The sequence below is a fragment of the Limulus polyphemus genome, unplaced genomic scaffold (genome assembly GCF_000517525.1).
Source record: "Limulus polyphemus unplaced genomic scaffold, Limulus_polyphemus-2.1.2 Scaffold3118, whole genome shotgun sequence".
Taxonomy (NCBI): Eukaryota; Metazoa; Arthropoda; class Merostomata; order Xiphosura; family Limulidae; genus Limulus; species Limulus polyphemus.
This window is the reverse complement of record NW_013668728.1, coordinates 111,233-136,984: the sequence shown is the minus strand read 5'-3', so window position 1 is coordinate 136,984 and position 25,752 is coordinate 111,233. Positions and strand designations below refer to the sequence as shown.

At 33.6% G+C, this 25,752-nt stretch overlaps 1 protein-coding gene across 4 annotated transcripts in view; it reads left to right on the top strand.

Annotated features, from left to right (window-relative positions):
• Positions 1-2,359: 2,359 nt before the first annotated feature.
• LOC106468697 (TBC1 domain family member 2B-like) overlaps positions 2,360-25,752 on the top strand; it is a 38,977-nt gene continuing 15,584 nt past the window's right edge. The window contains exons 1-8 of one of the 4 annotated variants that reach the window (XM_022397058.1): positions 2,360-2,497; positions 5,030-5,709; positions 15,446-15,599; positions 18,784-19,036; positions 19,967-20,247; positions 22,566-22,693; positions 23,075-23,209; positions 24,230-24,473. In XM_022397058.1, coding sequence (XP_022252766.1) covers positions 5,210-5,709; positions 15,446-15,599; positions 18,784-19,036; positions 19,967-20,247; positions 22,566-22,693; positions 23,075-23,209; positions 24,230-24,473 — 1,695 coding nt within the window. In that variant the 5' untranslated portion in view covers positions 2,360-2,497; positions 5,030-5,209. Of the gene's footprint in view, positions 2,498-2,529; positions 2,745-3,161; positions 3,362-5,029; positions 5,710-15,445; positions 15,600-18,783; positions 19,037-19,966; positions 20,248-22,565; positions 22,694-23,074; positions 23,210-24,229; positions 24,474-25,752 lie in introns of those variants that run through there. The other 3 variants (XM_022397057.1, XM_013929135.2, XM_022397056.1) reach the window with 3 other exon arrangements.

Here is a 25,752-nt window from a genome sequence, read left to right as displayed (position 1 = left end):
TGATAAAAAATGTAACTTTTATGTGTGTTTTTCATACCAGAGTAAAAATGTTGAAGCATAATGAAAATTTGTAGTAAAAAGATAAAAAAATGATAATCTGTTATTGCATTGTATTTTAACTTTTTAGTAAGAATTTTTTGTTTATATATTGTTCACGGGGAACTACTCTCACTACATTGTTTGTTTTGATTATTAAAAATATAAAACCGATTTTAGTAAAATGAACAACAAAAGCCGTATTTAGTGTTGAATTCCCTAAAACCTTTAAGCATAATAATCATGTTCAAAATCTGTCCCTGAATGTTTTTTATGAATTTCGCGCAAAGCTACACGAGGGCTATCTGCGCTAGCCGTCCCTAATTTAGCAGTGATAGACTAGAGGGAAGGCAGCTAGTCATCACCACCCACCGCCAACTCTTGGGCTACTCTTTTACCAACGAATAGTGGGATTGACCGTCACCTTATAACGCTCCCACGGCTAAAAGGGCGAGCATGTTTGGTGTTTAGGAGATTCGAACCTGCGATCCACTGATTGCAAGTCGAGCACCCTAACCACCTGACCATGCCGGACCGTCCCTGAATGACAAAGACCCCCCAGTGGCACAACGGTATGTCTGCGGACTTACAACGCTAGAATCCTGGTTTCGATACCCGTGGTGGGCAGAGCACAGATAGCCCATTGTGTAGCTTTGTGCTTAATTTCAAATAAATAAATAAATAAATAGAATGACAAAGATGTTGTTGTTTCAGAACAAAGCTACACAATGGATTGTCTGCGCTCTGTTTACCGAGGGGAATCGAACCACAGATTTTAGGGTTGTGAGTTCGTACTTACCACAGATCCGTGGAACATAATGGACGTGACAGCTCACTTTGTGTTTTTTTAAGTATCACTTCCGCACCATAGAGGACATATAATCTGTAATAAGCGCTACTGTTTTAAATGTTCGGAATTATTCTGACAAAATTATGATATCAGCTACAACTTCCAAAATTTATGAAACACACTCCCGAATTAGTTTTTATAATTATATGTCCTTAAAAGAAACAAGAGTGATAAAGGTGATTCATGTAATGGGCCGAACGATGCTTATTGGTTAACGTGTCGGATTGTGGATCCGATGTTCCGTGGCTCGCGCATCGTTACTGCCAGAAAATAAATCGCACTCCGCACTTTGGGGCTGTGGGTACGTTATAAGAGTAATAGTCAAATCCCACTTTTCGAATACAGCAGCCCATTAGTTGGAGGTTGTTTCAAATGAGAAGATTTTCAGGAATAACTGTTATCCAAAGAATACGATTCACCGTATGTTATATGGTCCACCTATCTCAACTACTAATGAACCACAAATTACAGTCACAACGAAAAAAAAAGCATAAACATTTCTCCCTTATATACCAGACCTAAGGGGAAAAAAAAACTTCGTAGGATAGTGAATAAACTTAACATCAGTGTTAATTTAGTTCTCCTACACTACATGACAGTTTTACGAAGGTAAAATCCCTAGTTCTTAGCTCTCTTACAGATAACCTGGTTTGTAGCACTAAATGTGAGTGTAATAAACAATAAATTGGAGTAAGGTTCAAACAACCCAAAAGAGATATTAAGAACTGTGTTATAAATACATCAGCTATAGCTTTTCACTTTTAGGAAAATGACCATATAATAGACTTTAAAATGCAAAAATAATAGACAGAGTAAAAAACAACAAACATAGAAAACTGAAAGAAGCTATTGCCATCCAAGCACAAGACAGAGGACCACCAGTGTGTAACGGCTAACAACCACTCGATACTGTACAGACACCACTTACCAGTGGTGAATCCAGAACTTTCCACCGGGAAGGGAGGTGGGATTAAAATTCAAATTTGACAAAATGGAAAACATGTAATTCAGGGGAAACTTTTTGCACAGGGGGATTTCCCTCCTAGCTTCAACACTACAACTTATCAAAGATGTAAAACATATTGTTTGTCGTGGTATCGACGTAAAATTAAACTTTTAATTATACAATCTATTATTTGAAGTATGAACAATTTATTTTTTGTATATAATACCTATACTTCCATTTCCCTTATTTTTGTTGTATTTAAGTAATTGATTTATCTTAAATATTTTTAAACAACAGTGTGTATATGATTTTTTTACTGTTATATAATTACAAAGATCGTGGTTTTTTATTATTCAATTCATGTAAAAGCTAAATCTTCGAATGTTATATCTGTATTCGTCATAATTTCTATATGGTTAATAACTTTAATACCAGATGTCAGTTATTGCTATCAATGTTGCCTACACACTTATTTCATCGCATTGTTACACACATAGCAAATTAGTATTGCTCAAGGCGTTGTTGACCGTAGAAGTCAGCTGTAGCTTAAGGTGTCATTCAATATTAGCAGGTTCATGCTTGAAATAGAATTAAGAAAACCGCTAATGCAAGAAGCAGTTAAATATATATAATGTGCTTGGACATCATGGAATGAAATAGGCACAGTACGTAATATGAATAAATAGGTTGATGTTTTATTAATAAGTTAGTTATCAGATTCTAGCTAAATAGACACGAAAACGAGGCTAAATTGCACGTGATTAGGTTGGAGATGGCGATTACGAAACCTCTTGGGTAGGTGGAGTTTAGGTTACCCTGGTTGTTTGTTTTATATCGGCGTAATGTAACTTACGAGTACCAGAGGCGTAGAGTAGGTAATTTATTTAAAAATCAATAATGATTATAAAATTTGTAAGTATAATATTTTTCGTTAATTACCTTTTTCTATTAGTTTATGTGTTAAATTATTACATAATTTTCTTGCTTTATTTTTTATCACTCCTACCATCTCGGTTCTGCTTGTTCTTTTATTTTTAGTAGACTTTACTACTATTGCTGGAAGCGTAGTAATACAACGTACAAGTATTGTTAGCTACTACTTATCGTCTTGTCAAATAATATTATGTAAGAATACTATAATTCGGCTATCCTATATTTAAATACTATATATATAAATTATTATAATCTTTAGTATTCGTAATTAGTTTGCAACGGTTTTATTTATTATACAACTAAAAAAGTACAGGCTATAAAATGAATAACATTGTTATTACCAGACAATTTTTCGATTACAATTTACAGTCTGTAATTTGTAAGTTGTTAAAACCACTGTCCCGTTTTTCGTACTAATACTAGTAATATTAGTAGATTTATAAACTAGAATTTAGAAACGTACTGCATAATTAAAATATTTTTGTTACTTAGTAAATTATCCAAACCGGATAAAGGACCACAATATTGTTATGATTTTGTTTCAAGTTCAAGCTGCTTAATAAATTGACTGTTGTGGTGGATCACTCGTTCACTGGGTAATGTTTTGAAATAGAACTGTTAAAAATAGTATATTGTTTGATTAAGCAGATAGGTATGTAGAGTAGAGTGTGCATTTCAATATGTAAAGCTGAGCCTGAGAATAGAGACTTGTGCACAAATTAAATTGAACAGTATGTGATGGTGGTAAAGACTTGAATCATATTGTTATCTAATTCTAATTTTTGTGCTACTTCATGTAATTCATCTTGTTCGGTATCCCACTGATATTGTGATAATGCAGGAATCACAATAACATTTTTACATGTTTTTATTATTTCATTTTTTGTTGTTGACATGAAGGTACAAAAGTTACCTTTGCATTACATTAGTTTTATATTGTAGTTTCATTATTGTTATGATTGACAATGTGAAATTCACTATATTGTCAATAGAAAAAAAAGTTTTTGTTTTACAAGGCAGTTTTATAGAGCTGCGGGCTGTATTTATAGGACTATTGAATACCAGTCTGAAGAAGTTACAATTTTACTGTATAGGTCATTGGTTAGGCCACATTTGGAGCATTTATGTTCAGTGTTGGGCTCTCTACCTTAAGAAGGACATTACATTGTTGCAAAAGGTTCAGAGGAGGGCTACTAGGATGATACCTGGGATGAAGAGGTTATCATACAAGGACAGGCTAAGATTTCTGAAAATGTTTTGTCTTGAGAAAAGAAGACTTAGAAAATATATGATTGAGGTGTTTAAAATTGTTGATGCATCATTTTTAATACCTAATGGTAATACTAGGGGACACAAATGTTGGAAAGATAAGAGTCATTTTCAGTCAAGAGTTTTATTTTTTTAATAGGTTGCTTGGCCCCTGGAATGACTTGCATACAGATGTGGTAGATTAAAGTTTGGTTTAGTGGGATGGACAACAGGTCTCTTGTTGTCCTTAACTTGTATGCTGGTATTTAAAGAGTCCTCCCCCTAGGCACTATGTCAGCACTAACTACAGGGGGTGTACATATTGATGAAGTTTCTGGGGGCAACTGTTGTTGGTGTTTGCAGTTGTGACAGGAGGGTCAGTCAAGTGAACAGGACAGCTTTGTACAAAAAGGGAGTAGGGTCAGTGACTGGACACCCAGTTGTTTTTATGTTTAATGATTATTATATTTTTTCATTCATGTTTTAATGCTTTCTGTGTTTTACCACCATTTGATAAATAAATAATATAACCTACAGTAAGTTAACAAATAGTTTTTGTGGGTTAAGTATGCCAGCTTGAGGAGGAGTAAGAATTAAAAAAAAAAGTAAGCATTTTATTATCATTTTTAACAAGCAGTAGGAGGGGATCTGACTTAATATGATATCATAATGGGGGGGGGCAATAGTCTTGTGATACTAGTGAAGTGGCAGAGGGGAATGAAAAAAAGTGGCTTGAAAAATCTTATGTCATAGATAGACACACCCATTAATATAAATATTGATATAGCTATAAAGCTAAAAGCTTGTATTTACCTTTCACGTTTACTTTGAAAGCTTAAAATTCACTTTAAAAGAACAACTAAGCTCTAATTAAAGAGTTCTAAGATTTGAAAATTTTAATTAAATGAAATTTTTATTAAATTTAATGAATTTAAAGAATATTTTGTTCCATTAGTGTATCATCTTTAAATGTTATATACATTAAGTTCTTACACCACCTTTTTTTCATATTTTAGAGTGTATTGGATCTGACCAAAGGATGTTAAATGAAAACTGACATGAAATTTGTTGCTTATAATTATAATTAGATTTGACACATTGTGAGAAGTGAAAAAAACAACATGTGTATGGTGCTGGATGTATGTTTAGAAAGTTATATTTTAAATGAAATACATAAATATTGATGTGTTACAATCATGTCAATGAACGATGACTGTTGTCTTGTTGATTATGAAAAAGTGCAGTATAGGTCGAAACCCGCATGTAGTACTTATGAAGAGACTGCTGATAAGCCAGTTTATTCCATCGTACATCCTGGTGATCAGAAGTGTTCAAAAAGCTATATAAATCAAGAGAAGGCTAGGTCTGCATCATCAACGTCAAGCGAAGAAAAATATTATATTTGTCGCACTTACAGTAGTGGGAGTAATAACAGCTACAGTAGTGAGCCCAACAATGTTGTTCAGCAGAAACCTCAGAACGATAATTCGAAGCTGTGTGGCTATTTGAATAAACTTGGAAGTCGAGGATTGTTGAAATCATTTAAGAGACGATGGTTTGTGTTTTCGGAAAATAGTTGTAAGCTGTATTACTACAGGGCTCCAGAAGACCTACTTCCACTAGGTGAGATTGACATTAGCAAAGCAACGCTCTCTTTTGATGTATCGCCAGAAAAGCCAGGACTTTTCACCGTCAGGTATGTATTATTTCTAATGTTTGTTGGAAGGTTGTTGTAAGTTTAAATGTTTGCTAGTATACAGAGTAAATGATAGTTGTAAAAATTGCAGGATTTGAAAGAGAAGGCCTAACATAATTGTAAGTTATGAGACTTGAAGGAGCCTTTTAGCCCATCTAGGATGCCTTAACTCTTAACCTCTTTCAAAAAGAGAAAACTTTAATCACGAAATTTAGCTCCGTTCCTCTCAAATAAACAGCAATCCATATTACTTAAAAATCCTCTTTATGTTGCAGTCTCTACCATTTCATACGGCAGTTTGATCCACAAATTTGCCACCTTGCTGGAGAAATAAAACTGCCTGAATTGGAAATGCTTATGACCGTTCTAAGTTTGACATTAATAACCTTTTGTTCAAGTCTCTTGATAATTCAAGACACAAGAATAATGCATCAATCTTATCGGTGTTTTTAATAATTTTGAAAACTTCAATTAGATACTTGGCCAGGTGGTTAGGGCTCTTGACTAACAATCTGAGGGTCGTGGGTTCGTTTCCCTGTCCCACCAAACATGCTCACTTTTTCAGCCATGGGGCATTATAATGTGACAGTCAATCTCACTATTCATTGGTAAAAGAGTAGCCCAAGAGTTGGCAGTGGGTGGTGATGATTAGCTGCCTTCATTATAGTCTTTCCTGCTAAATTAGGGACAGCTGCCGTAGATAGCCCTCGTGTAACTAAATTCAAAACAAAACAAACGAATTAGATACTTTTGTCCCTCTCCCTTTTTTTTTCATGAGAACAAGAGATCTTATCTCCAGATGACAACCTATCTATCCCCCAAATCATCCTAGTAGTCCTCTGAACGTTCTCTAACAATAACTTTAATAAGATAAAGAATAGACAGTCGCTTGTGTTTTCATAAAACCATGGTTTGTTAGGGTTGTTAACTATAAAACTCCAACAAACAGGTAAGATAAAAAAACTTAACAAAAAAGTTAAATTAATTGATATATAATTTCCTGGATCCTTTCTAGACACTTTCTCTTGATAAATTCATCATCATGTAAATATCATGATGGCAATTTCCCAGCCATCAGTACTTCAGAATAATAATAACCAAGTCCCAAATAATTAGGAACTTTAACCTCAAGATTTTCTAAAACAGCTATTATTTATATATAAATAGAATTTCATAGACATTTTTTTCATCTTTAAGAAGATGATCAGCATAGGGTTCTCTACCTTGTTTTCATCAGCAAAAATATTAGTTGGCACTTAAGCCGTGTCCATTTCTTTTCATAAGAGGGGGGTGGGGGAAGGTTTCAACTTTTTCAGTTATTGGAGTTGATGTGGGTTAGGACTTGTGGGATTAACATATATTTACCAGGGTTAGAAAAAGCTTAGGCACATGGTAGTAGGTTTTAAATCATATTTTTTTATAAATGTATTTTTCCCTAATTTCTTATTGCTTTGTTCGTGTTTAATTAGGTATTAATTAGATATCCTTGAACTATGTGGGTGGTTTTACAAAATGCTTCGAGTATAATCTGTAAAATGATTTGATTTTGACCTCAATGTTGGTAAAAGTATGAATTCTTCTTTTGAAGTTTGAATTTAGAAATTTTCTGTTGAGTAAAGAGGTTATATATGTATATTGTTATGTCTCTGTTCATTTGTTAATTTTCCGTAAAAATTATTTCCGAAGAAACTTTAGCGATACAAGTCCTTTCTTAAATAAAACTAGTTTATTCTTTCTCAATACAACTTTGCAATACACTTAATTTCCACAGTCACGCTATAAGTTAAACAAACGCTATAAATCACAATGAACGAACGATTCACGAGCTTGACTCAATTGTCGTCTCTATTTCTGTCAGCAATTCAATTACATTGTTGCTGTCACTTCTTGGCGGTCTAATATACAAGAATACCGCATATCTAGTAAACACTCGAGGCTTCAGGAAGGGACAGGAATGTTCTAGAAACTCATGACGTGTTACTAGTGTCACGTGACTTCCGCTGTCGTAACACTATATATATATATATTTGTATACTTTATTGTCAAATTTGATGTGCTTGTGCTTGATATGAAAGTGTAGAAAAGGGTGCAGAAAGAGCTACAAAATCATTCATGGTGTTAGTTATTAACTTGCATTTCGACTTGTTCTCATTGGAAAGATGGTCTAGAGCTGGTGGTTGTGATGGAATTGAATAGGTTGTTCTGAATTTATTCCAGTTGGATAGAACAGACTGATAAAAGAAATTTCTTGAGTTCTGGACTTGTGGCTTTGCCAGTGCAGCACCAAGCTGGCAATTCACTTGAAACTTTCAAACTTTATTTATTATTTTATTTATTACACCTGAAACTGTGTCCAAATATGCGAGACTTCAAAATCCCAGTTCAGCTTTACAGTAATTTTGCAGTTCCCATCAGTCTCCCTGAAGCATAGATCAGACTACACCTGCAAGTCGAGAAAACTTGCTTAGATTGGTTGGTGTTCCAAACATCCCTAACAGTGTTGGTTGACCAGTAAATCTTCTTTTTATAGCTTTAACAACTGTGATTAGCAGGCAAAAATGAGAGAATCTCATGGAAAAACTTCAAAGCTCCTAACAAGGTTTTCATCATTTCTAGGCTTTAAATCAACATTTAGTGCAACAAAGAATTACTGATGTTTTTCCCACAAAGCCAGCAAAAGATCTTCATGTAGAGAACTTGTTGTGAAGACAACCATCATAGTCAAGATGAATTATTCAACTTAAATCCAGGGTTAGAATATGATCCGGAAAATATTGTATTTTTTAAATAGTGGCTTTATGGAAGCTAAGATTTGAAGTTCATCTATAACCGTTTTGTTCCTTTAGCTACTCAAATTTGATTATGGAAAGCTTGTTTTTGTTCTACATGTAGACTGAGGGTTTGAACAATTCTGTTATGGGAAGCTTGTTTGTTTTCTGGACCGTTATTTTTAAGGGAATTTGAAGAGATTTGTTTATTTGAAGCTTGTTTATGATCTCTACTGTTGTTAAATTGTGTTCTGAACTTATTATTATTAAAGGATTGATTTTGTAACATCATAAATAACCTAAAAAAACAGTAAATTAAGAGATTAAATCGTTTATGTGTAATCGTTAGTGAGTTCAGTAGCACCATATCCAAGAGGCTCAGATGGTGTTATTTTTATATCACTATGGAAACTATGATATATATACACACGCAGAAGTGTTGATTAGCAACCCACCATAAGCTATACGATGCACATTTTTAACTGCTACCTCAGAAATAAAAGGTATCTAACCTCTAGCTGCAACTTGGGCAGTAAATTGTATTTTAATTGTACAGTGACTCTTTACAGTTGGTAGGGAAATAACAATGACTGTGAGGAGAGTGGGTTTAGGCTATAATATTGCTTAATACAGCACAGTGACATATGTTTGTTTTATATATTCAAGGTTTGCTGGTTCCAGTGTGAAAACATGTAATGTAGTGTACACACTCTGCAGAATAATACACTTACACTTAGTTAAAACATTGTGGGTGTAATACATCTTGAGCACTGGGTACCCACATGTACATGAGTCATCCAGGACACAAAAGTCATTTTCAGAATTACATCAGGAAGTAGAACCATCCTGTGTGTGTTCTGTTAATTAATTTTGGCCTGTAAAAGGTACTTGGTGAACAGCAGAAGTCTGTTGACACTAACGGTAGCTACAAAATGCACGCATGCTGATAATTAGACACCACTGTTTACAATATCGTTACGACCACAACATGACACTAAACATTTTATCTAACTTGTTATATACTTAATACTGTTATGTCAAATAAAACCATTAAGATTTTCTATGAGTACCAAAAAAAAGAAAAACATGAATTTTTGTTCTGTTTAATGTCTTGTAGCAAAACATTAAATGATAAATTATATACAAGTCTGTAATAAACTTTAGAATAAGACTACATGTAACGAAGAGTGAGTTAGTAATAATATGCTATAGCTTATACACTTTAATAGGCTCACCTTTCATACCACAGGTTTTTACATACCCAAAGTGTCAGTGATTAAAAGTTTTGTGAACCTGCATTTATTTCCCCCACCAAACTGACTATGTGTATGTTCTTGCATTACTACACGTGCATGTTAATAATTTACGACAAACTGGTTGCTGGAATTTTTAAGCTTAATTTATATACGAGTTCAGAAATTAATCTATTACTGTTAGTGTCATATATATACATACATACATGTTCTATTTCATGGAGGTGTGTGTGTAAGAAGTCTGTAGCATGTAAAACATTCATAATCACTGTAAGCAGAAGAATATGATGCAGTATTTATTGCTATGCCTTTGAATAATCTGAAAATATCTATTTTCTAATTAAAACGTATATTTGAGCTTATAAGGAAGAAGAGTGTGCTTATATTTGTCTTAAAAGTTAACTGGTTGTTTAAAAGATTAGAATTATGCTTTACTGTGTTTATAATAAAGACAGAAGAAATTTTAACATTGAAATCACATTGATGAAAGTTGTGATTAAATATCAAAGTGAAATAATTTTTATTATTATTTTGTTTCACTTTTTTTACCTTTCAAATGAAAGATTTATTTTAAAGTTGAATGCTACAAAAATGGCTAAAATTTGTTTTCGAAGTATTTGGTTATTTTTAAGAGGTTTGTAATGCTTTCACTTGTGATGTTAAAGACAAATCTTGTAAAAAAAAACAACTTGAAGTGAATATAAGAAACATGAGCAAAGAATTGAAATCTAATTGATGGATTTTTCTTTTTTTTTTGAAATTTCTGTTCATGTGAGACATAAACATGAACTTGATTCATTACACTGTTTTCAATATGTTGAGTATGAGGATGAACTAGTGTCAAAAGTGGAATGAGGATTAAACTGCTGTCAGACAGAATATGAAGGTTAAACTGACATCTTGAAAAGAATATGAGGATTAAACTTGTGTTAAGATTGGAATATAAGGCTAAGCTGCCTTCAGGTATGAGGATTAAACTTGTGTCAAAATTGGAATATAAGGATTCAACTACCATTAGGTATGTAACATGAGGATTAAACTTATGTTAGAATGGGAATATGAGGATTAAACTTGTGTTAAGATTGGAATATAAGGATTCAACTACCATTAGGTATGTAACATGAGGATTAAACTTGTGTTAGAATGGGAATATGAGGATTAAACTTGTGTTAAGATTGGAATATAAGGCTAAGCTGCCATCAGGTATGAGGATTAAACTTGTGTCAAAATTTGAATATAAGGATTAAACTCCCATCAGGTACAGAATATGATAAAACTCATGTTACAATGGAAATATGAAAATCATACTGGCATCAGACAGGATTTGAAGACTTGAATTTTGAGTTAATCACATATGTGCATTATGAGAATTTACGTGTTATAAAACATAGCATATGAGGATTAACTGGTGTCAAATATAGAATACAGTATGAAGACTAAATCATTGTAATGTGTGGAACATGATACCAAAAAGTGGTAATATACATAAAATATGAGGATTAATTGGTGTCAAATATAGAATACAGTCTGAAGACTAAATCATTGTAATGTGTAGAACATGATAGCAAAAAAAGTGGTAATATACATAAAATATGAGGATTAATTGGTGTCAAATATAGAATACAGTCTGAAGACTAAATCATTGTAATGTGTGGAACATGATAGCAAAAAAAGTGGTAATATACATAAAATATGAGGATTAATTGGTGTCAAATATAGAATACAGTCTGAAGACTAAATCACTGTAATGTGTGGAACTGATAGCAAAAAGATGGTAATATACATAAAATATGAGGATTAATTGGTGTCAAATATAGAATACAGTATGAAGACTAAATCATTGTAATGTGTAGAATATGATACCAAAAAAAGTGGTAATATACATAAAATATGAGGATTAAACTCTTGCCAGTTGTAGAGAACACAAAGACTAAACATGTATTTTTTATATACCACCTGTGTTATTGGACACTGTAGAGTGTTGTACTTTCTTGTTTAGGCTATAATTAGTACTTGATGTAAGAGAGGAAGTTTCATGCTTTGCATGTACGCATATATATAGCACATGGTCTTCAGTAGTGGTTGTTTGTTCTACATCTACTGTGGGGTTCCCAGCTATTGTTTTCCATCTCGTTCATGTACAGTATCTCTTCGTTTGTCATGTTCTCAAATTAAAATATTACCTACAAAAGTGATTAGATAATTAAAGGTATGATACTTGAATTCTAATCGGGAAAGACTGTCACATGACAGTAATTATTAAAATACTTTTATTAAGATATTGGATGTTTCTATGATTATGTCACTAAATATAAGTGATATAAAATGTGAAAAAAAAAACCACCACATATTTCTGAAGATTTGTTCCATTGAAAATATTGTAAATTTTCTAATATAAAAAGAACAATGAAAGTTTTATATATAAAGATTACAAGATAGTTTTTTGTTTTAGTTTTTAATTTTAAGCTTTTGATCAGTTCTCAGTTGAGTAGTTCTTAAAGGTACCACATGTGGTTTAGTTTTTATTCATCAAAACTTTCCTGTTTTATACACTTACATCTGATCAGTTCTCAGTTGAGTAGTTCTTAAAGGTACCACATGTGGTACCACATCTGATCAGTTCTCAGTTGAGTAGTTTTAAGTTCTTAAAGGTACCACATGTGGTTTAGTTTTTTATTCATCAAAACTTCCCGTTTTATACAGTTACATCTGATCAGTTCTCAGTTGAGTAGTTCTTAAAGGTACCACATGTGGTTTAGTTTTTTTAATCATCAAAACTTCCCCGTTTTATACACTTACATCTGATTTCATTAGGTACATCACCTAATGGTTTGGTTTGGTTTGAATTTCACGAAAAGCTACTTGAGGGCTAATCTAGCAGTGATAGACATGAGGGAAGGCATCTAGTCAATACCAACAGATTGTGGGATTGATCACAACATTATAACACCCCCCACAGCTGAAAGGGGAAGTGTGTTCAGTGACTAGGATTCGAACCCACAACCTTCAGACTATGCCAGGCCACATGACGAAGAATTTTAAATTGTGTCACATGCAAGTCAAGGTTTTCAATAAAAAAAAAACAACTGAATATTCCTAGGGTGAGAAAAAAACCCTCTGCCTAATTGTTATTAATGTTAATTGAGCCTTGTTATGAATACTGTTCATGTGTATCACACTGAATTTTATTATTAAGATTATGTGAAAAAATATATTCCTCACTAAAAAAATAAATGAAACATTAAAGAACAGAACTTTCAGTATACTTTTTTTTTGGGGGGGGTGGTGGTATGCCAACTTTCAGTATACTTTTTTGGAGGTTTTGTACATCAACTTTCAGTATACTTTTTAGGGGGTTTAATTTTTAACTCGACACAGTTGGACCTAATGTTTAGAGGAGGAACAGATGGGATGGGTTTCCTTTTTTCATGTTCAAGTAATAGTTTGTTATCCTAATTGAGCTGGAGATGTACTAGAAATTTGTTTTAATGTAAGTTTATATGTTTATATATGAAATGTGTTTGTGTAACATAAGGTTTAAAATAAACTCAAGCTGAGATCATGTCATTGATTATGTTACATGTTAACACATAAGGTTTGGTTTTATGAGGTTTTTACTGTTTCTACAAGTTGTAATTTTAGTATGTAAAATGGCTGATATATAGTTTATGTTGAAACGTACAACTTTTTGGGGACCAAGATTATAACATATTCTTGTGATTGAAAGTTTGTATGAAGACTAATTAAAAGAAAATAGATTTGGGAATTTCCTATAAATATTGAAAGTTTTTTTCTCGCAGCTGTATTCTGCTGTATTTATAGATAACTTGCACTCGAGTAGAGACTAAAATACACCCAGTAGCTTGTCAATTAAAAACTCATTTAAATAGAAGGTTTGTTTGTTGCATGGTTTTCTTTTTTTGTAAATATCATAATGTCCTCATTACAGCCATCCAGACTTGAGTTCTTTACATCACAAGTAAACTTAACCAGTTTACCAATTTGCTTCTGTAAATGTTGGTTAATGGTCCTTGTGAGGTACACATCTTAGAACATTAGTCCAGTTAGACTGAACTCCATTAATAACATTTTTTTTTCCTTCATCCTACCCAACCAACTTTAAATTCATTTAACTAATTTTCCTTTATAGTGACTGATATAATTGTTTTCCTCAATCTTTTATGTGGCATCTCATCAAAAGATCTCTGAAAAATCCAAGTAAACCAAATCCACTCTTTTTCTCCCATCTAGTTAAGCAGTAAAACTCTCAACAAGTTAATAGCTTATTAAGATAGACCATCTGTTTGTAAGGTCATCTTGTTGGCCAAACAAACCCTTGCATTTCATCAGTTGATCCTACAAAACATCAAACTCTTCATAGCTTTCCCCACCACTGAATTAAAACTAAATGGGCTAAAACCCCCTTGACAATGTTTATCTTCCCTTTTAAAAATTGAATTAACATTAACCAGCCTCCATTCTTTAGGCACCTTGACCGTATCCAATGATATGCCCAAAACATTAAGAAAAATACCATCAGGTTCTCCAGTCATATATATATTTTCAAGTTTTTTTAAGAAGCTCAAGTATAATATCCATATTGCACACTCCCAAGACATTTCCTTCTGACAATTCTAAGAACTGGGAAACCTGCCAACATCCTCCCTGGTGAAAACTGATGAAAGAACATAATTTAATCCTATGTGCACGAATGGGGATCAAAGTGTGAATGCTCTGACCTTGTACAGAGTGCCATTCAACATGGTATTATGCAAATAACGTCAGAGTTATCAATTTTCACATTGCTGTTTACACGACAGTTTGGGTTAAAATAGAGAAAGTACCTGATACAGTATAAAGGAATACTGAAAAAACTGCATTTAAGAGGTTGTACAAATGCAATTTGCAAACTCTACAGTGTACAAAATTATTTTTATTCTTCACATGGATATTATCTTGCACTCGTACTTGTCCTTGTCAGGCTGACTTTGATATTCCACAGACATATCTTTAGTAAGAAAAACTTTAGTAACCCATCCAACTTTTTTGTGTGTAGCAAAATTGTACTGACTAAAAGCTTGTCCATCTCACGAAGATACATTTTGTAAATTTTGAATTATAAGCAACATTTCTTCTCCAGTATGGGTTGGTACAATGGACTGACATTGTGCAAATTTAGTTAAACTCAACGCTCTTATCTCGTAGTCATCAAGAAAAACTCTACCATATCCTTCAAAGATTGAATTCTTATTCTCAACTTCTAGTTACCGGTAATATATTTAAAGATGAAGTTAAAAGCAATTGTTATAAAGATTATCAACTTTTTTTCTTGGTGCCATCTGTGACTGTGTGTTGGGAGGACCCAAGCTTGTATCCTCAGTGAACTGCTGTTATATTCTGCAGTGCTAAATATAGTACACCTTTTTATTGGACTCATAAATTGCTATTGTATGTTTCTTGGTACCATCTGTGACTGTGTGTTAAGAGGACCCAAGCTCGTATCGTCAGTGAATTGCTGTTATATTTTACAGTGCTATATATAGTACACGTTTTTATTGGACTCATAAATTGCTATTGTATGTTTCTTGGTACCATCTGTGACTGTGTGTTGGGAGGACCCAAGCTTGTATCCTCAGTGCATTGCTGTTATATTTTACTGTGCTATATATAGTACACGTTTTTATTTGACTCATAAATTACTATTGTATGTTTTAGCACTCCAGAGAAAGAGTACATTCTAGAGGCTAAGGATCGTAATACTTGCCTTTTCTGGCTGCAAGAACTTCAGAAATGGAGACGTCACTTCAGCCTGAAGCGAACTCAACAGATTCAGGAGAAAACCTCTATGTCTGAAGCAGATAGGCCTAGTGTAAGTAACTGACACTTTAAAATACACACACACACACACTAATTTTTTCTTGATTTATATGCATTTTTCATTTCATAATTACTAGTTTCATACAAAGTATTGGAAATAAATATGGAAATGCACACTGGTAATTCACATGCAGGATTGACAAGCAAACAGTAATTACAGCTAAATGGTCAAATATCATTAGTTCATCATTATTGAAAAACAAAACAAAAAAGTAGTATTAATGTAAATCCAGTCATGTCTCCCAGGGCTGCGATATAGCATGACAAGCATGAAAAAAAATCAACATTTTGGTTGGTCTAAAATACTCCAGGTGAAAATTTGTGGAAAGACTCCATGTTTCAGTAGAAGCTGTTTGCAAGACTCGGAAGAGGCTCCATAAAACTTGTACTCTACGGAACAGAAGTGGTCAAAGTAGAAAACCAAACTCTTCACAAGTGATCTTAAGTATATCAGAGTATGTCCTTAACAATACAGTTAATGGTTGATTCCAGATCTTGCCACTGACCATGCTGTAAATACGGGTGTGACCGTTACCTCAGGAACAGTAAGATGCATTAGTATGAAGTGGTTTCATTGGATATTTAGCTACTCGAAAAACCACTGCTGAAAAGAAGTGACCAACTCAGAAGGTTGAAATGAGTATTGGACCACAAACAGTTGGATGAACAAAGCTGGAGATGTTTGTGTCTCTACAGATGAATCCAAATGGAAGTTTGTTTGACAGCAGAGAGGAGAATGATACCATAATCAGTGTGCCAGTTGAATAACCAAGGTACATCTACAGTGAAGTATAGTGGGGGATCAGTTCCAGTTTGGAGCTGCATCTCAGCCAGTAGTGTGAATGATCTATACAGAATTGATGGCACCCTGACTACTAGCAAGTACAGAATATATTGATCCATGATGCCATTACCTCAGGAACATGACATATAATACAGGGATTCATCTTCAAACATACAGCAAATGTGTTGAAACGATATCTCGACAGTAAATAGACTGATAGAAAACTCACAACCATATTGCTGCTATAAAAGTTATTGAGACTTTATGGGCTTGCGTAAGTTATGATAAGGTCAGAAGGCAAGCAAACATCCGGGCTGGATTGTGAGAAGTGATACAAGACGTTTGGAACAGTGTTTCACAATTGTATATTGATGAACTATATGGCAGCAAGAAAACCATGTGTAATGCTCTGTGCAAAACAAAGGGTTCGCTGAATTATGGGTGTAATGAAAGACATTTGGGACAATATTTCACAATCGTATAGTAAATGAGATAATCACAGAAATGCAAAATCAACACACACACATACAAAAATCACAAAAAACTATGACAACAAAAAGGTGAACTTATAAATGGTACAAAATATTATCACAAATAAAAGAAAACAGATAGTACAATGCACTAATGTTCTGAAGATGAGGTTGTTTGATCACCACTGAACCTTTTCATTGTCCATGTAAACACGTATAACCTTAATAATATTCATTTTGGGACTTCATGCACATTTTTTTTCACACATTTATTGTCTGGCTGGGATATGAATCTCTCTAGTCAACGTGTCTTGTTTCCGAGGAAAAGTGGTGTTAACTGTCATCAGTGAGGGTGGTGTACATTTTATGTAAATTGCTGACACTATTTTAAATAATCTTTATTAAAACTGTAAACTTGTATTTGCATTTAAGTTCTGTGGGTGTCCATGTTAGCTGAGATGCAACACACACCTTTATTGGTCCCCAGCATGCTTCACTGTAAATGTGTGTTGATTGTGATACAGTTATCCCTTGCCATTCACAGGGGATAGGTTCTGGAAATTGCCATGAATGTTAAAACCGCAATACCATTAGTAAAAAGAGGTAGTGGTGTCAGAGGAAGCAGGTGGAGGACTTGGAGAGGTTACACGGGAGGGTCTGCACAGAAATACCATGGTTGAACAAAGACAGAGGGATGCACAGTGCAAGCCTCAAACTTGGTTTGGGGGGGGGGGGTAGACTGCGGCTATACTGCAAATACTCGAAATGGGGAATGATAAAACTGCAAAGGACAAGGGATAAGTGTACTGTTATATTCCTTGCCTTTGAACAAACTGTTGTTGATTGTTTCCAGTTTTTCTCATCCCATTGTTTGAATTCTGGTGCCAATTTCAGCCTTTTGATTTTATCTCTTCTGAGCAGTGATTTTTTTGTTTTGAGCAGTTACACATCCACAGAGGCCACTTTGTGCTAATGTGTGTCTTACTTAATGCCACAGAGATAACATTCATACCTGTATTTAAAACTAGGTCATTAGCCAAATCTCTACTGGAAGATTGTCATATATCATGTAATGAGCATACCATGATCTATTTAACATCACTTTGGAAGATTACAGGTTTTCTACCTCTATCATCAACAATATTACTTTCATGTATCCTCTTCAGAGGCTCCATACAGCTTCTCCTGAAACGTGAAGTTTCACCTTAGTCTGTATCACATGGAGTAGCTTTCGCTGAAAATTGGGTTTTGATACATTTGTCATCTGGCACTTTTGTTCTGCTGGGAATAGTATACTTGTATTAATATTTTGCTGTTGTGACAGTGTAAGCTATCAAGATGTGACTGTGTTCGAGTGCAGCTATCAAGACGTGTCTGTGTTCGAGTGCAGCTATCAGGATGTGATGGTATTTGGGTGTAGCTGATTTTCATACAATAGTTTGGTGATAGATAACTTTTTTCCCAAAATTACTTTTATAATCTTACCTGAAATTATTAAAAAGATACATTCTTCTATTCAACTATTATCAAGTCACAAAATAATTTTCAGGATCTAAAAGTATATTCTAACCTCATACGTTTTTATATAAAACAGTTTTTTTTCATTTCAAGTTTATATAGTTGTGTGTTAAGGATTGAGTAACTTGGTTCATTGCTAGACTTTTATTTCCTTTTTATTTTTCTATAACTTAATTCATTGGTATAACTTAATTGTAGTAAAAAATAAATGCTGTTCAATTTTTATTGCTGTTGTAAGTTTGTAAGTTACAAAACTGATGAAAAACATAATTTATTGGAAATAACAAGACATTTTCACTTTAATAAATACACGCAGTCATCTCGGTGGTTTCTCTGTCATTAAAGTTTGGTTTCATGTAAACTTGCACCTGTCTTATACAGCTTACGAAAGATTGTTATTCCAGAGGCCAGAAAGTGGACTACTGGCTCATTCTTCACATGAACAAAGTCCAGAAAATGAGGATAACAATGATCTGTCAGTTGTGTGTCCTATTAGAAAACCAGAGGGAGGTTTCCAAAAAAACTCTTTCTCTCAAAGCAGCATTCATCGACCTTTGTTACTAGCCCAATCTACATACAACAACCTTCGTAATCAAGTGGTGAGTTCGGTAGCCGCCATACGGAATCATCGACAGCAACAAACCGACAGAAGTGATTGTAAGTTTCAATGAATTTTAACGTTATCTTTAATTTCCTTCGTATGGAAAGTGTATTAAAGAATTTTTTTTTTTTATTTAGCTTAAGGAAGCAATAATAGCTGTTGACCAAGATTTTCCATTTTCTCATTCTGTTCCAAATGGGTTCTGTTTAGAGCCTCTGATGCACTTAATCAGATTAATGCCCTTACCTTAGTTAACCATCAACTGTGAGCTTGACAATGGTTAGTTTTCTAGTTTGGTGCTACGGCCAACTATCAACATAAAGCAGACAGTCCTCCCCCAGTGTGGTATTATGATCATACATTAGCCTAAAGTTTGACAGTCCTCCACTAATATGGTGTTATGACCATATGGTAGCCTAAAGTTTGACAGTTCTCCACTAATATGGTGTTATGACCATATGTTAGCCTAAAGTTTGACAGTCCTCCACTAATATGGTGTCATGATCATATGTTAGCCTAAAGTTTGACAGTCCTCCACTAATATGGTGTTATGACCATATGTTAGCCTAAAGTTTGACAGTCCTCCACTAAAGTTGTGTTATGACCATATGTTAGCCTAAAGTTTGACAGTCCTCCACTAATATGGTGTTATGACCATATGTTAGCCAAAAGTTTGACAGTCCTCCAATAATATGGTATTATGATCATACATTAGCCTAAAGTTTGACAGTCCTCCACTAATATGGTGTTATGACCATATGTTAGCCTAAAGATTGAGTCTTCCAATAGTGTGATTTTATGACCATATATTAGCCTAAAGTTTGAAAAAAAAATGAGGTTGTCCTCTTCTATCATGGTGTCAGGACCAACTGCTAGTTTTGAAACTGGGTATTCCGCCCCTAGTATGGTGTATGATGAGTACTGAACTTGTTTTTGCCTCAACAATCCATCACGTTAATTCTTTATTGCCATTCTGTTAAATATAGGTTATGCTGTTCAGGAAGGCATTAGTACTGCAGATGCTAATTTATGTCCAGTCACCAGTTCTCCAAAGTCATCCCTTCAGGTAGACACAGCAGCTAGTAGTAGTCATGACGCTGTGTCCGTTTCCTCTTCTTCCTCAGGATCCAAGTCTCCTAGCTTGAACGCTATTTGTTCAAAGATTCAAGGCTCATTTCGCATCAAAAAGTCTCATAGCTTCAAGGAAAAGTATGTCTCAAGCAGGAAAAGTGGGGACTTTGAATCATCATGTGCCAAATGTAAAGAGGTATGCATGTAAGGTATATCACAAACAAAGTGGTGACTACAAATGTAAATGTAAAGAGGTATGCATGTAAGGTATATCACAAACAAAGTGGTGACTACAAATGTAAAGAGATATGTAAAATATATCAGAAATGTCAAAAATAGAGACTGAATCATCATGAGCTACATGTAACAAGATGTGTAATGTATGTTATAGCAAGAGAAAGGATTTTCTATCAACTTGTGTCAGATGTAACAAGGTATGTAAAGTGTGTGATAAGCAAAGTGTGTGAATCATTTTGTGTCAGGTGTAATAAGGTGTGAAGAGTGTATGAAAAGCAAAAGGAGCAAATCAATGAATAAAACTAGTAAATTTAGTTAGGTACATGCATATTTTGTGTTTTAATGGTGTCACAGTTATGAAGTCGGTATTCAAGTGTGGTATACAAAGGATTGAGTATGTTATATTAAAGTGATTTTGAATGTGCAAATCAGGAAGTCACATGACAACCACAGCTGATATAAAGTGGTGGAACAGCTTGTTGTATAAGAACTAAATTTGACACTACTTTGTGTTTCACAGGTGGAGTTCTTAACAGCAACTTCTGACACAAAACATTCATACACTCAGATCATAAACATGTTCAGATTGAGGATATAGAATATCCAGGATGGAGGATATCTCTTGTACATAATGACATTGGATAACAAAGGCATATGGATCAACTTGGGGTACCAGGACTGTCCAGAATGAGATCTGCAACAATTTGCACCTCAGCTGTGGTATGCAAAGTGTGGCATGGTGTAAAAGATGAGATTTCATGAACACAAAGGTCAGTGAAAAAGCCGTCCCTGTGAACCAGGCATAATCAGGAAGGATCTCCATCTGGAAAAGTGGTGTAAGTCATGTTCACAAGCTGCTTTCCAGACATATACCTTCAATAGTCACATACCTCAAGCAGCTGGAGAATGAAATGGGTATTCATGCTTTTCCAAATGAAGGCATACCATTAAAGTAGCCAAACCTATGGATTTTTGTGTGTTTAGACTGTTGATGTGGATGCTGATAAACAGTTGTTCTTGGCCAATGGAAAGCAAGCAGGGAGTAATGTTATGCTTTTAACATGACAGCCTTATGATGGAGCCTTTTGCAATGCAAACTAAGCTGCATGGCCATCGGGTAGAGCATAACCAGACGTAGTGGTATGGATTGTAATGATGTGGTGAGGCTACACAATTGTTTTAATGTAACATACTCAACCTCTGTAAATTATCTTGTATTATTAACTACTTTTATGTATCAAAGGAAAATGATAATATTTAATTACTGAGGCTATTAAAGTGAAATGAAATTCTTAAGCATGATTGTGTCTGAATTACATTTGGAATTATTAGAAGTGATGGTAAGTTAGTTGGCTTGTTAACTTTAATTTTTCAGCAAATAATAATGGTTTGTAACTTCAATTATCAGAATATTTTATAAGTCCAAGGAATCCAAAACTTGAGTTATATTTAAACTTCCACTGTGTCTATCAAAAATATTTAACCTTTCTAAAAGATACTTCAAGATTCTTGTTGTTGTTGTTTTTTTAAATATTTTTCTCCTAAACAATTTTTTGTGCCTATTTCATCTCTTGATAGAGTAAAAATGTTCAGGTGTTTCATATTATTGCTTTGAAATTTATGAATTTAAAGAAAGATCAGTCTTGTAAAATACATCATTTATTGCCACTTTCATGTTTTAATATTTTGAGCACTAAAGTTTGGCAGGAATCTTTTAGTAAAATAAAGATTACATTGTAATAAAACGTTATTTTAGGGTTAAATACAACAAAAGTTAATGTATATTAATGTTGTTGAATATTCGTTAGGCTTAATTCTGTGTCGAGTTTAAGATTAAGGAGAGTAATGTTGCAGCATCTGTGCTCAGGCCTTCATCAGATCAGTGTGATTTCTTTGTTTAACTGAGAAGAAAAGTCCTATCTTGTGAGAGATTATTATTAAGTATTGTTATGTGATGCCATCTGTTGAGAATGTCATCTACAAAGCTGTAGATTCAACACTAGTAGTATATATTTTGTAATGCTAAGGTACTTTTTTTCTTTAATATTTGTGGATTATTGTGTACACTTAAGAAGAGTCCAGGGAGTCTTGAATATAGATTATAATATGAAACTAATGTGTGGGCTTACTGTAGTAAAGTTTAACTTGTACGTGTGTAAAAGGAAGCAGTCTTCTTGCTGTACCTCATTTATAAACGTACAGTATTCGTCTTGTTCTTAATTAACTATAACTATTTCTAACAAGATGTCTGTGGCTAATGTGGTGTGATACCCCCAGCTCAGTGTCCAGATGATGTCACTGAAAGATGACCTCGTCACTGTGGAAGATGAACTCTTCGCAAGCAGAGAAGTGATCAAGGTTCTTCACAAAGAGCTTGATGCTGCTTTCATGGAAAAAGACACCTGGTGAGTACTTGATAAACTAAACTAACCCGAGCATTTCTACTGACTTACAACTAACTTCACTGTGCTTAAAGAAGAATCTCTGTAAGCATGTTATAAAAATAGTGTGACTTCTAGGTTATTTAATGTAATCTCAGGACTTGATAGTAATTAAAACCTGACATTCTGTAGTTCAAGACTTAACCGAGGAACTACACAAGAGAAATACCTTCAACTTCTGAATGAAAAAGACCAGCAGTTAGTCAACTTAAATGCATTTCTACTGACTTACAACTAACTTCACTGTGCCTAAAGAAGAATCTTTGTGAGCATGTTATAAAAATAGTGTGACTTCTAGGTTATTTAATGTAATCTTGATAGTAATTAAAACCTGACATTCTGTAGTTCAAGACTTAACCGAGGAACTACACAAGAGAAATACCTTCAACTTCTGAATGAAAAAGACCAGCAGTTAGTCAACTTAACCCATGACTATAGGGCTCAACAGCAGGATATGGAGATAATACATCAGAAAGTAACGTACGTAAAATATTTGTTCTTCATAGTTTCACTAACTCTTGAGTGCGTAGCAGATGAAGTAAGTTTAATAAAAAAATTATTATTAAATACGACCAAATGCAGTTTAAAATTATTAAATGTAATCAAGTAATATGTCTTTAAATTTGTGAGGTAACTGCTAAACACGCTTTACTTGGGGCAGTTGAGTTTAACATAAATACACTTTGTGTTGTTTTATGTATTTTAAAGAATTTATGCCTTAACTTTAACTTCAGTACGGTGACTTTATATTTAGTTTTACACTAATTTTGACTTTATGCCAGCAATTTAGTACAAGAGGAATCAATGAAACCAAAGGCTTTAATGAGCTTCATGGTCAACTCTAATGAACATCATATTTCTATACTGACTGAAATGCGCTTTTGTATACAAAATTACATATAACATTTCCATACAACAAACTAACATATAAATATACAACGAACCCTATTTCGTAATAACATTGATATATAATGACATTTGGCTAATTCTACCCATGAAAGCAAAGTATTAAGCCAGCTCTATTATTGCCTTGAGAATGTTGAACTAATAATAATAATAAATAGGTTAACAAGCACAGTCTGTTGACGAGAGTACTCAGCCAAAGGCTGTAATCTCAAACTGCAGGTGTAGTGGCAGTCAGAAGATATCTAGTGACAAACTAAGGTCTAGAAATTTACAGAAACTCGGATATATTAAAGTAGAATATTACAAGTGTAAAGGTACTGATTTATTTTTTGTAAATGATCGATAATATAAAACCCAGCTCATTTCTAGCTGCATCTTTGAGCCTAGAGATTGCTTAGTCCATAAAATATCAAACAAGTGATGTGATACTAGGCATAACAGTAACTAATAAGTTATTAAAATCTGTTTATTATGTTACATTGGTTATTAGTAAGGGTGAGGATTTGGTGACCATGTCTTATTGAATTCTGTTTACTGAATATATTGTTTGTGTGTTTGATGATCATATGTTATTGAAATCTTGCTATACTGAAGAGGCCTAGAAAGTGAGGTTGAAGAGCTGAAAGAGCGAGTAAAGCTCTACCAAGAACTGCTCCAAGAAAAAGACAAGGTCGTAATGTCACTGACTAATGAGATATTTGAATTAGAAACTAAGAAGAGACATCAGGAGAAACAGAGTCAACTACAACCCTCTGGTCCTAATGGAGCGACAAATGATAACGTGAAAAAAATTATTTCTTCAGTGCTCGTTGACAGTCAAGAATTAGATGAATTGAGGGTAAGGTAATTTTGAAGGAATTGATTATTTTGTTGTGTATGTAAAGCAAATAAAACATAGATTACAAGATGTATAGACAAAAGAAAAGCATACAACAAAATCAAAGTACTGTGTGGAAACTTAAGCCTAGTTTGTTTTTGTTTCCGTTTTATGACTAAGTTTTTTTGTCTAAGTGTGTAACCGATTTTAAAGTTGTTATTAATATTTGAATCTTTTTTAGTGGTTGTTGTTTGATAATTATCAGGTGTGTACGACACTGATGCTGATATACTAATAAGTGTCCTCTACATCCAGGTGGCTGAATCAAACATGTGTTTGTTCAGTTAATAATGATGGAATACAAGAATATAAGACATATTTACCAAACAATATCTTGTTGATTGATTAAAAAATTTAGTTAGTAATAATTGGAATTCCTGAGGCAAGTACTTGTATCAAATGGACAGTTGTTCATATTAATTGTCTGATTCATGTGAAGTATGAATTTATTTGGTTAATCATGTAAAGTACAGATTTGTTCAGCCTTTAAAACTTATAAGAAAGTGTTGTGGTTGAATTACTTCACCATCTTGTCTTTTTAACCGTTTCGAGACGGATCACGGGTCATCTCATCTCGTTTGTTGACTCGCATTCAAAATTTTATTTAACTACTGTTTTATGAATTTATGTCAATAAGTTTGGTATCAAACTGTAGATTATAATTCAAATTTTAGTATTATACATTACTCAATTTCTTAATTTAAAAGTAAATATTAAAAATACACAGGTAAACATCGATTTTTGTGTGTCACGTGGTATGTTGAATGGAGAATTGGTTCAAATTAGATGTTTGTGAAGTTAAAATACTAAGTCTATAGTTTTGTATGAATTAGAAACTCAAATTACAGATATTGCTCATGTAATCAATGAAACACAGTGGCACCCCACTCACCTCTTTCCATTTTTGGAAACACCCCCTTATATACACTTACTTCTATATATGACATGAATAACCAATCAAAAGCTCAGAATGTCCCCCTAGTGGTTTTCTCAGTCATTATAATGGGCTTGGATACCATTTCTTTCTTTTGAGCCAATATTTAGTCTGTTCGAAATTTCATATATTTTTAGACTCAAATATATCTTAGTTACCAAGCTTTATAAATTATAGTGTAATTCTAAGGTATTGATGTAGTAATTTATGATTTTTTAGTTATTCAAATATATGTATAAAACCTAAAAAATTAATTTGTTTCATATCCTCCATGGGCAAAATTTTAATGGCTTAGCAACCTACGTC